The sequence below is a fragment of the Capricornis sumatraensis genome, chromosome 16 (assembly GCF_032405125.1).
Source record: "Capricornis sumatraensis isolate serow.1 chromosome 16, serow.2, whole genome shotgun sequence".
Lineage (NCBI taxonomy): Eukaryota > Metazoa > Chordata > Mammalia > Artiodactyla > Bovidae > Capricornis > Capricornis sumatraensis.
In genome coordinates, this window is record NC_091084.1 from 31760018 (window position 1) to 31770531 (window position 10514).

General features: G+C 57.2%; 1 protein-coding gene across 3 annotated transcripts; it reads right to left on the reverse strand.

Annotated features, from left to right (window-relative positions):
• Positions 1 to 2167: 2167 nt before the first annotated feature.
• On the reverse strand, positions 2168 to 9826 carry MCAM (melanoma cell adhesion molecule). Of its 3 annotated transcripts, none has more exons than XM_068988575.1 (16): positions 9736 to 9826; positions 7793 to 7917; positions 7499 to 7703; positions 7343 to 7413; positions 7143 to 7230; positions 5887 to 6066; positions 5663 to 5784; positions 5416 to 5578; positions 5202 to 5320; positions 4986 to 5127; positions 4727 to 4848; positions 4478 to 4619; positions 4318 to 4413; positions 4012 to 4159; positions 3602 to 3719; positions 2168 to 3120 (listed from the first exon to the last, which is right to left on the reverse strand). In XM_068988575.1, the coding sequence occupies exons 1-16, from the start codon at positions 9800 to 9802 to the stop codon at positions 3091 to 3093; spliced, it is 1938 nt and encodes a 645-aa protein (XP_068844676.1). In that variant the 5' UTR covers positions 9803 to 9826; the 3' UTR covers positions 2168 to 3090. The 3 variants fall into 3 exon arrangements, with proteins under 3 accessions (XP_068844676.1, XP_068844674.1, XP_068844675.1); XM_068988573.1 differs by having other exon boundaries at positions 4318 to 4389; positions 9736 to 9806; XM_068988574.1 differs by lacking the exon at positions 3602 to 3719 and having other exon boundaries at positions 4318 to 4389; positions 9736 to 9806.
• Between the last annotated feature and the right edge of the window lie 688 nt (positions 9827 to 10514).

Consider the following 10514-nt stretch of genomic DNA (forward strand, 5'->3'; position numbering starts at 1 on the left):
CTCGGTACCGGCTGTCTGAGCCTCCCCAGGCCTGGCGCCGCTTTCATGCTGGGTCCCCGCCTGGGGTGTGTGTGTGCCTGCACCCAGCGCTCTGACATAGGTGCTAACGTGCCCTGTGTGCCAGTCCCCTCCTCCCCATCTCCCTCTGACCGCGTTTTGTGGCTGAGGAAGCTGCGCTTACGGCTGTCTGGAAGCTGGTGAGGCAGGGGACTGCATACAAGGCTGTAGACCACGTGTATTCTCTTCCTTGGCTTCTTCCTTCTGCTGTCGGGGTGAGTGAGCCTGCAGGCGCCAGGCCCACAAGAGTGGATGCCTCCTGACCTGCCCGTCTCAGCCTTGTTTTAGTGTCTTGGCCTTGGCCTCCTGCTGAAATGTGTGGCAGGGGCGTGGCAGCTAGGAGGTACCTCCTCCCTCTGCTTTCTGGCTGTGGTGACTTGGTATTTTTAACCTTATATATCTTTTTCCTTTATTCAAAACAAAACAATTTTTAGCACACTGAAAAAAAAAAAAAAAACAAACCCAAACATTTTGTGCCTTTCTAAGGCAGCACTGTATCCCAGGCTGCATTTTAGGACTTAATATGGAAATACCAGAGTCTTAGCTCCTCTACCTTGAGTGTCATTAGTTCTCCAGTCTAGGGGAGAGGAAGTGTCTCCGTGCGGCTGGGGTGGTGGCACCCAGGTGCAGCGGGTCAGCGGTCCCTTCTCCCAGCCACAGTGCTGAGTTGGAAGAAATGAGCATTGTACCCCAGGATGGTTTGGTTGGCTCCAGTCAGAATCTTAATTGTCAGGTTGGATGTTCTGTACTCAGGAGGAGACAGAACGTTCCATGACTGCCAGGTATCCTCTGGACCGCCTCAAGTGACCCAGCCTCCCGATCCTGTCAATGACCCAACTACATGGAACAGTGTCGGGTGGACTCCCGAGAAGAGGAGGTTGTCTGTCTTGTCTTTATGCTGGATCCTGAACTGGCCTAGACCTCCTGCCTCTCTCTTAAGACTTGGCTTTCCTTTCATTTGAAAACTTCAGTCGTAGAGCATTAAGCAGATAGTGCCTCTGCAGGGGTGAGTTTTCCCCTGGGCAAGGTGGCAAGGACCACATGCCGGAACAGAAGCCTGTCCTCAGTATGGTGGCCACTGTAGATCTCAACAACAAAAGTTTTCTGTATAATGACGTTTTACTTGTCTCTTCCCCTCTTCTCAGTTCTTCCTTGCCTTTAACTTAATAAAGAATTGGGAGATAGAAACAGTTCTTTTCAAAGTCCTCCTTTATTCAGGATTTTGACATTCTTGGCCTGGGTGGGGCTGGAGAGAACTTGATGCTTTCTCCAGAATGAAGAGTCCCATTTGTATATCAGTGTTAAAAATAAAACAAAATGAAACCTTAGATGAGATTTTTGTGGACTATTTTAAAAATGTGTCATTAATATAAAAAAATTATATTAGCAGTATTTAATCATTCTCACCTGTAAAGAATAAAACAGAAGGTAAATATTCTTACAGAGAATAGCAGAGCTTTAAGAGTCATTTTCATTTTAAAGTCCATTTTGTTTTGCCAATGTATTAATGTTTAGAGGTTCTGTTGTACTAATGTTATTTATTAATTTTTTTCACTTCCATACACAGTTAACTAAAGAGCTTTTTCAGGCACCCATGTCTGTAAAAAATATTTTTAAATAAAGTTTCTTTTGTTGTAGCAGACCAGAGTTCTTGCTCATTCCTGGGTCAAGGAGTAATACCTTGGGAAACTACAGGGTCAGATGTATAACCCCACCAGTTCATCACCAGACGTCTGTTCTGCTACCTGGAGGGCCGTCTAAGCGACAGGAAAGGGGCAAAAACTCTTGCCGACAGCTCACCAGACTCTGCAGGCTGCCTTGATCAGGGCAGCTCTGCTGCTAAGGAGCAAGCTTATCCTCTGTGTTAGAGCTCGAGCCCTCTGCTGAGAAGCAGAGATGACCTCTGGTCCCTGCTCCCAACTGCAAAGGGCTCTGTGTTCCTTTTGGCATGGTTCCAACTGCAGGCCACAGACTGCTGTGGTACCCATGATGAATAAAAACAGTGAAGATTAAGGGACAATTAAGCTTTATTTTTCATATATATATATATATATACACACACATATATAAAAAGGAAACAATTTGCAAATTTACAACCTAACAAAACTGTATATATACACACACACGCATACACACATACACGCAGATACACATACACGCCCCAAAGCTCTAGCCAGGCCCATTTCTCATCTCCAAGTACCATTCTCCCATTAGAACCCTGGTGCTAATATAACTTTATAGCCTTAACCCTTGTAAAGGACAATCTGGACCTCATCTCCAGCCCCTACCCCCAGCGTTCAGTCATAATGTGATTCCTAGAGAGGGTTGGGGGAGCCAAGTGAATGAGGGTGCTTGGGCCCAACGGCCTTCACTCTGGAAAGCTGTGCCCGGCATCCTCACTGACTATCCTGTAAGGACCACCACCAGGTCCTGGCTTCCGCCCAGGGAAAGAAAGGAGTGTCGCAAAAGGGACTCCAGGAGCAGGCAGGCAGCTGCTTCCATTTACTGTGGGGGGGTCTCCCCAGAGCTGAAGTGAGCAGCAACCCTCACCCGCGGAGAGAGGCCTGGGCTCACTGCAACCACACTTCAGCGATACCACTGGATTATGAAGCCAGCCCTGGAGCAGGAAGTCAGCTCAAGATGAACAGGCTACCTAATTTGGTTGCTGGTAGAAGACAGGTACTTACATCCATAATGTGTAAAGAGAAAACAAGTTCTATAAGAAACTCTCCTATGCATTTCTGGGATACTGAGGCCCCTCCTTGGTCTGAACAAATTGAGACCATGGTGAACAGGTCCCCAAAAAGGGGGCCTCCAGGGCCACATGAGGTCTTTCTCAGGACAGCTCAGGTCCCAGCCCACGTGCCCTCTGAAACAGGGTCTGCAGGTGAGCTGGGGGCGGGGGGGGGGGTCTTCTCCACTTCAGTAGTCCACTTTAGAGGCTTTGGCGACCATCCTGAGTGCTGGGGAGGAGGCTGAGCAGGGAACAGGGGAGGTTCCAGGCAGGACAGGGAGCGCCGTGTGATTCAGCGGCTAGTGCCTCAGATCGATGTATTTCTCTCCCTAAAGAGGGGTGAAGAGCAGAAGTGAGGCAGGAATTCAGAGACACAGACCAGGGTTTAGGTGTGAGCACTGAAAGGGAGGAGGGACTGAAGCCACAGCTGATGGACTAGGTGCAGCGCCGGGAGGGAAGGAAGCCAGGGTGGGGTGGGGGCGGGGGGTGGCAGGGCAGGGAACGAGAGATGAGACCCCAAATCACACTGGGCCGCACGTCACACCTAGTGATGTGAGCCACCAGCGCCGTTCAGGAAGTGGTGATAGACTGGGTCCTGCTCTTGGTCCTGGGGGCTACCTTCTCCGGGGTCCCTCAGCCACCTGCCTGGCCCTACCAGCTGTGAGTAGTGTTAGGGAGACAAGGTGGGAGCTGCTCCCCGTTGGAGATGGGGAAGGATGAAGGACAGAGTTAGTGTTCAGCAACCGTCAGCCCCTGCTGCTCCCAATCCCTGAAGACTGTCAGGCTCTGGCCACGGGAACTGCCTCCTACCTGGTCTCCTGGAGCCCTCTTGTCACCGCTGCTGCCCTGAAGGAGTCCCATCTCTTCTGGGAGCTTATCTGACTTAACTTCAACTACAAATTCGCTCTTACGAGACGGGGGCAGCGTGCTGGGAGGAGGGAGGGAGGCAAGAGGTTGGCAACTTGAGGGCAAGGGAAGGGGGGCTGTCAGGAGGGATGGGGCACTGGGTGATGACGGGCCCTTGGGTGTTCTGGGCCAGCTGGGGAAGGGCAACAGGGAAGAAGGGAAGCAGTGTGGTGGAAGGAGCTGGGTAGTGGTGGGAAAGCAGGTGTCCCGGGCGAGTGGGCCAGGGGCTGGCGGGGGAACGTCCCTGAGGAGGCAACAAGCTGGCAGCGTGAGATGGGGGGGTGGGTGTGCAAGATGCCAGGTACCATGCTTACATCTCTTGTTTGCCTGACCGTCCACATGGCAGCTTGCCCTTCTTGTAGAAGAAATAGAGGACAGCGCCCAGCAAGGCCAGGACCAGGACGCACACGGTCACAGCCACGATGACCACACCCTTGCTTTCCGGCTCTGTCAGCTTCTTCTCTGTTCCACAAAGACACTCAGAGTCACTCCCTGCCCCAGGCTGCCACATTACCATCACTGCCCTGCCCAGTCCAGGGCTGATGGAAGGTAGGCAGCTGCCCAGGGCTCCCCTGGGCTGGGCAGGGCAGAATGAGGATGCCCGGTCCAGCCCAGCTCACCTGTTGAGGTGCCGTTGGCTCTGGCAGGGGGGCTGATGGTGGAGGTACTGAGGTTGGTGGTTCTGTTGGAGTCTGGGGTGGAAGACATGAAATGGATTGGGGTCAAGGGTGGGATAGGAATGAGCCCGCCCCCACCCCCTCTGCAGGACCCGGCCCTTACCCAGCTCCAGGAAAATGATGGTGGTGTTTCTCCCCAGGGAGTTGGAGGCCACGCACTCAGCACCTGTCTCCAACAGCTCTGGGGTCACCAGGACGTTCAGGACACTCAGGACATTCTGTGGCTCCTGGTCTTGCTCACTTGCCTGCAAGGAAAGAGAAGCAGCTCAGGGGTGGGAGGGTGTCGGGCAGTGGCTGCAGAGCCTGCAAGGGGACGGCCCAGCACCTGGGAGGCTGCCGTGTGCCTGCTCACCGTGCCGTGGACGCTCCACACGATGCTGGGCCGAGGGTGCCCCGAGGCTTCACAGGACAGATTCAGCACTGAGTTCTCCTTCACCCACATCTTCTTCTCCCTTGATGCCATCCACGGGGGCCCTGCGTGAGGGCAGGGCGGGTTGAGACAGCACATTCTGCCTGCCCACCACCCACTCCCGCACCAGAGTGCCCTAGGGCAACAGGTGATTTCTGGCCCCCAAAGAGCTTGAAAACACTGACCAACTCAAGGGCCTCACCAAAGATGGCCACGTTGACCAGCTGGGAGCGGTTCAGGCCGGGAACGCTGGGCACAGAGGCCAGGCAGCGGTAGCCTCCCCCTTCCTCCCGTTTCAGGTTGTGTAACTGGAGCACCTGCCCCTTTGCCAGTAACTTGCCTGTCTGGGGTGAGACATGGGTCAGAGGTCACTCCCAGGCCCACCCATCCCCCCAGAGCCCTGGGCCCACCTGGGTACCTTTTCTCTCAGCCACTGGAACTGAAGGTCCTGGTTGCTCTCGGCCTCACAGTTCAGGGTGAGGCTGCTGCCCTCCTGGCTCTCAGGGGCTGCGGGGCTCACCCGGACATCAGACACATCTGGGGGTGCAGCAGTGGGGTCAGGCAGGACAGGGCGGGTTGGATTCCCTCTTGCCCCAGCCTGGTCCCCCTGTCCTGGGCCCCCAGCCCCTCACAGTTCACCACCAGCTCCTGTTGGTCGCTCTGCAGCGATGTCGTGGTCTCCAAGTCCAGGCCCTGACATTCATAGCGGCCACTATGCTCCTTCTGTGCAGGATCCAAGACCAGGACCCCGTTGTCATCCGTCCTCTCTTCCTCCATCTCCCTGGTGTTAAGGTTCTGGGAGAGGACAAAGGCGTGATCAGAGCGGACCTCCAGCCACTCCTGCATGCCCGCCTCCACCCAGAACAGAGGGCCCCGCACCTGCTTGATGATGCTGAAGTGGGGCTGGGGGTTGCCATCAGCCAAACACCTGATTTCCACACGGTCCCCCTCCTTCAGCATCCCCTCAGGCTCCACTTCCAACCACACTCTCTCTGCCGGGTCTGCACAGGCAAAGGGCACAGTTCTCAGCCCAAGAGCGGCCTCTGCGCCGGGTGGGCAGACGCTCGCAGGACTCAGCCCCATTGTGAAGAGTCGGTACTCACAGAAAACAGGGACGGTGACCTCCTTAGATTCTTTCATGTGGTTCCCACTGGGCAGCCGGTAGCTGAGCTCACAGTAAAACTGGGCATCTTTGTCCTCCTTGGACACCTGAGCCTGCAGAACGCTGCGCAAGGTAAACAGACCACTCGACTCCTCCGTCTGGGATGACTGGATGTGGACCCCTGGGCAGGGAGGAAGGGGAGAACGGTTCGGTGAGTCTCCGCTCCGCCTCCATCCCCACCCTGTGGCATCTTGAGTCGGGGAAGGAATGGCAGGGAGCCCTTGTAGAGGGCCACGGATCATTACGAATGCCACCTGCAACCCTTCAACCCAGCTCTTTACTGCTTGTTACCTACCCCAAACACACGTGGGCACTCATACAAGGGTGTGTGCAAATAATACTGCAGTGATTTAAAAATACAGAGAAAACACTCTGGACATCTACTAACCAGAATGAACGGTTAGCTAGATCATATTATAGCTATATTATATATTACATTATAGCTCAGCCATGTGAAATGCTGGGCAGTAGGTAAACAATCAATCAGGTAGATCTAAACAGAGTGATTCAGCAAGATTTCCAGGACTTGTTGTCAAAAGGGAAACAAAGTGTAGGGCAGGCCGTGCCATTCAGATTGGGGTTTCTCCACCTCAGCACTGAGATCTGGAGCCAGAAGTACTCTGTGCCCTGTGGGATGTTTACAGCATCCTTGGCCTCACTAACCCCCCACCAGATGCCAGTTGCATCTCGCTATTTGCAACAACCAAAAATATTTCCAGACACTGCCAAGTGTCCCAGAGGAGAGCAAGATCAGCCTTAGAAGAGAACCACTGATTTAAGTAATAAAAAACAAAACTCTATATAGTCCTAGATATATTTACATGTGTGAGTAAGGACCTAGAAATAGGCTTGAAAGAATACATACACACTGACAGCAGAGATATTTCTGGGAGGGGGGTCTGGGGCAGGAAGGAAATTTTTCCTTCTAGATTTTCTGTACAGTTTGAACCCTAATGATAATATTTTCATGGATGGCTTGTGTACTTGAAAAAAAAAAAAATACAATAGTGACTTTCCTGGCAGTCCAGTGATTAAAGACTCCATGCTCCCAACACAGGGGTCATGGGTTTCATTCCTGGTCGGGGAACTAAGATCCGGCATGCCTCACACTGCAGTCAAAAAAACAAAGTAAAAGTGCAAAGCGGTCCCCATACAGTGCCACAAGCATGGCTTCTAAGGGCAGAGAGGATGACTTACGGTTCTTCTCCTCCTTCAGGGACTGGCCGTTCTTGTACCAGGTGACTTGAGGAACAGGGTACCCATTCCTTCCGACACAGGTGGCAACCTAAGGAGGGCAGGGTGTGAGGCTTCCTAACTCTGTGACCTGGCCAAGCTGCCCCCTCTTAGCCCCTGCCTACCTGCCTCCCCCAACCCCAGGCCACCCCAGCAGACCTCACCTCCACAGGCTCCTCACTGTTGACAGAAATGCCCAAGGTATTGACCTGGATGCTTGGCTCCTCCGGAGCTTCTACAAGGGAGAGAGATGGGGAGGCATGTAGGGCCACCGCTTCCCATGCTCCTCGCTGCCCACAAGGCACGGACAGGGCACTCACTGTAGACACGGAGCCGGATGCGGTGCTCCTGAGCCCGGCGCTTGCCCTGGCACGTGAAGATGCGGTCGTCATGGGGGGTGATGCCGGTCAGGACCAGAGTAGTCCCTTTGTCCTGGAGGCTGAGCCGGTTGTGGTACTCCCCAGGCTCGCTCTGGCCCTGGCCCTGACGCACACGGAAGATGAGCATCCGCTTCTCCTTGTGGACCTGAGCGGAGGCAGCAGGGCAGGGGTGAGGGGCCTGGGACTACAGGAAGGGCAGGGCCTCCCACCCCTGCTGCCCTCTTCTGCACTCACAGAAAACCAGTCCACGTGGCTGAGGTTGCCCTGGGCGTGGGAGAGGCCACACTTCAGAAGGGCCGTGTGGCCCACTTCCACCTCCACCAGCTCGGGCTCCGGCTGCTCGGCCTCTCCGGGCACACCTGGGGGGGTCGGGGGGGCACCAGCAGCTGTGTAAGCTCCAGCTGCTCACCATGCCCTTCGCTCACACCCACTTGTAGCAGCTGCTCTCTCTGCCACTTCAATGAGGGTTCAAAGGGCACGCTGTCCTCTCTAAGCCTCAACACTCTGTATGACCCCCCAACCTGGGGACTGGCCCTCTCCTGGCTCAAGGGAGCTAGGGATGGACATTTCTGGTCATTGGAGCAGAGACCCTGAGCACCAGGAACTCCCAGATGAGGCTGGCAGAGGGTGGGCCAAGAGGAAGGCCCCTTTCCTTCCAGGCCCCCTCCTCCCTGGGTGAGCTCAGAGTGAGGGAATGCAAGGCACGTGCCAGGCCCAGGCACACAGGCCCTTTTTGTCCCCACACCCAGGGTAAGACATCACTACTCTACCCTTTGCCCCCGAACGCCCCCCCATAAGACCCCAATGGGCAGCCCTGGTCAGGAGACCCCTATCTCCTACTCCGTAAGCAGCACCTCTGTGAATTCCCACACTCTCAGGGGACCCCATCCTGGTAGTCTTGTGAGTACAGGAGGGGTCAGAGTCATGGAGGGGCCAGAACCTCTCCCTGGGGTCGGGGGCAGGGGTCAGGGCAAGGGCCAGGCAGTGGGCAAGAGTGACGTCAGCGGTGCCAGTGTCCTGCCCGCCCCACAAGGAGGTGATGTCACTCCATACCATCTGGTTGGACTTGGGTGCCTGGGTGGTTGCCCTGGGCTGGCTCCCATACAATGAGGGCTGTTGGAGTGGTCTTCAGCCCAGAGCAAAAGCCTCAGCTCCCTGACTCGGTTTCCCCAGCCCTAGAAGAACGGGGCAGGGTGGGGCTGGACCTTCTGCAGCACTGGAGCCCCATGCAGCCCTTTCCCCTCCATCCCCCAGAAAGACTTTGAAGGCAGCAACCGAGGGTACCCCAGGGACACTGTTGGCATGGGCACGAAGCCATGGCATTGGGTATTGCCCAGACCTCCCCTTTCCCAGCCAGCTAGCGGCTAGAACCCGGGAAACGGAGCCAAGAGAAACGAGCGACACCACTGCGGCCATACAAGGGTAGGGTGAGCCCGGGAGCGCCCGGCTCCTAGGCAGTTTCAGAGAAAAACTCCGAGGTGCCTGGGCCCTTTTCCCACCTGAATCTGGTCCCATTCCGGGACGTGTAACAAACAAGTCTGGGGCGCTCGCACTCTGGGACTCCGCGATCCCTAGTCCCTGCCACCTGTGACCCCGTCACCCGGGTAGGGGCGAGGGGACCCACACGGCGCTCCAGTCTTTGCCAACGCCCTGGCAGGGCGGGAGCCGCCGTTCCTCCCCCTCGCGCTCACCTCTAGCCTGGCTCGAAGCCCAGGCGGGAGAGGGAGGGGTCGGTGCACCCCTCCAGCTAAGAAAGCTGCGTTTTCCAGCAACAGGCGGGCGCGGAATTCAGGATTTGGGGATGCGCTGTAGCTGCCCCTCCCGCCAAGGCTCCAATCACGCTCCCCGCCCCCCGCCCCCGAGAAAGCACCTGAAGAAAAGCTCTCCCCAGAGCCCGAAGGGACTCTGCTCCACCCCTTCCCGCTGCAGGCAGCAGCCCCCTCCTCGTCTCCCCAGTCCTGCTCCCGGGATGGTCTGGAACAGAGGCTGCAAACTGGCCATAAAGAAGAGTTGTACGCGCGCAAGGCGCCGGGTGCCGGGGATCCGGAGAGGAGGAGCGCACGCAGCCGCGCAAAGCCCCGGCCCCCGCCGGGATGCGGGCTCTGCTCCCGGGCACGCTCCCCGAAGACCGCCCGGCCGGACCGTTCGGGGTGCGAGGCCCCAGCGAGCTCACTCACCCGCGGCGCGGCGAGAGCAGCAGCAGACGGCGAGCAGGAAAGCGCAGATGAGCCCGGATCGTCCCATGCTTCCCGGCCGGAGGGCGAGAGCCAAGTGAGGGAGCTCGCGGCCGCCGGGGGCTGACGTCAGGGGGGCGGGGGAGGGGGCCCGGGCGCCCGGGCCACCCGCCACGCCCCGCGCAGCCCACCCCCCGCCCGGCGCGCCGCAGCCCTAGGGGGCGGGCCCGGCGCCGAGATGCCCGGAGCTGCGCCGCCGAAGAGCGCGGCGCGGGGTTAGGCCGGAGCCTTCCTCCCAGCCCCTCGCTAGGGAACGGACAGGGGGCGGTGACAGGTGTCTCCGAGGCGGCTGCAGGGAGAAGCTGGCCCGGATGCTGGAGTCCCGCCGGGTCAGACCCGGCTTAGCCCCAGCCAGCCCGTGTAGCCCTGGGGGACCTCCTGGCGGAGGAGCCACTGGCAGGTCCTTAATGTCCTTGATGGGGACCTCGCTCCCTTTTAAGCTCTTCTGCCCGCCGCCTCCTCCACTCCCCCGGACCTCTGCCCCAGAGAAATCGGGCTTCCCAGAACGGTTGCACCACTGCGGCGGCCGGCGGCCTGTCACTGCCCCCAAGTCTTGCAGTCCTGGCCGCTGTGAGGGAAGAACCCTGGGCCCAGGGCCCACAGAGCCAGAGGCATCTGTACTGGGGAGTGGAGGCGGCGCGCTAAGGGTGGTCCCTTCATCCCCAGCTCCTGCAAGTCTCAGACCAGAGGAAGCAGGGAGGGGCTGAATTCACAGGCCTGAA

Bases quoted from the DNA above. Each gene is read 5' to 3' on its own strand.
- MCAM (XM_068988575.1), bottom strand. From the start codon at position 9,802: ATGGGACGATCCGGGCTCATCTGCGCTTTCCTGCTCGCCGTCTGCTGC. The intron at 4,849-4,985 runs GTGAGGCCCTTG...GCCCTCACGCAG, and splicing joins GGTCAACGTGGCCATCTTTG to GGCCCCCGTGGATGGCATCA. The intron at 4,414-4,477 runs GTAAGGGCCGGG...CCTTGACCCCAA, and splicing joins CATCATTTTCCTGGAGCTGG to TCCATTTCATGTCTTCCACC.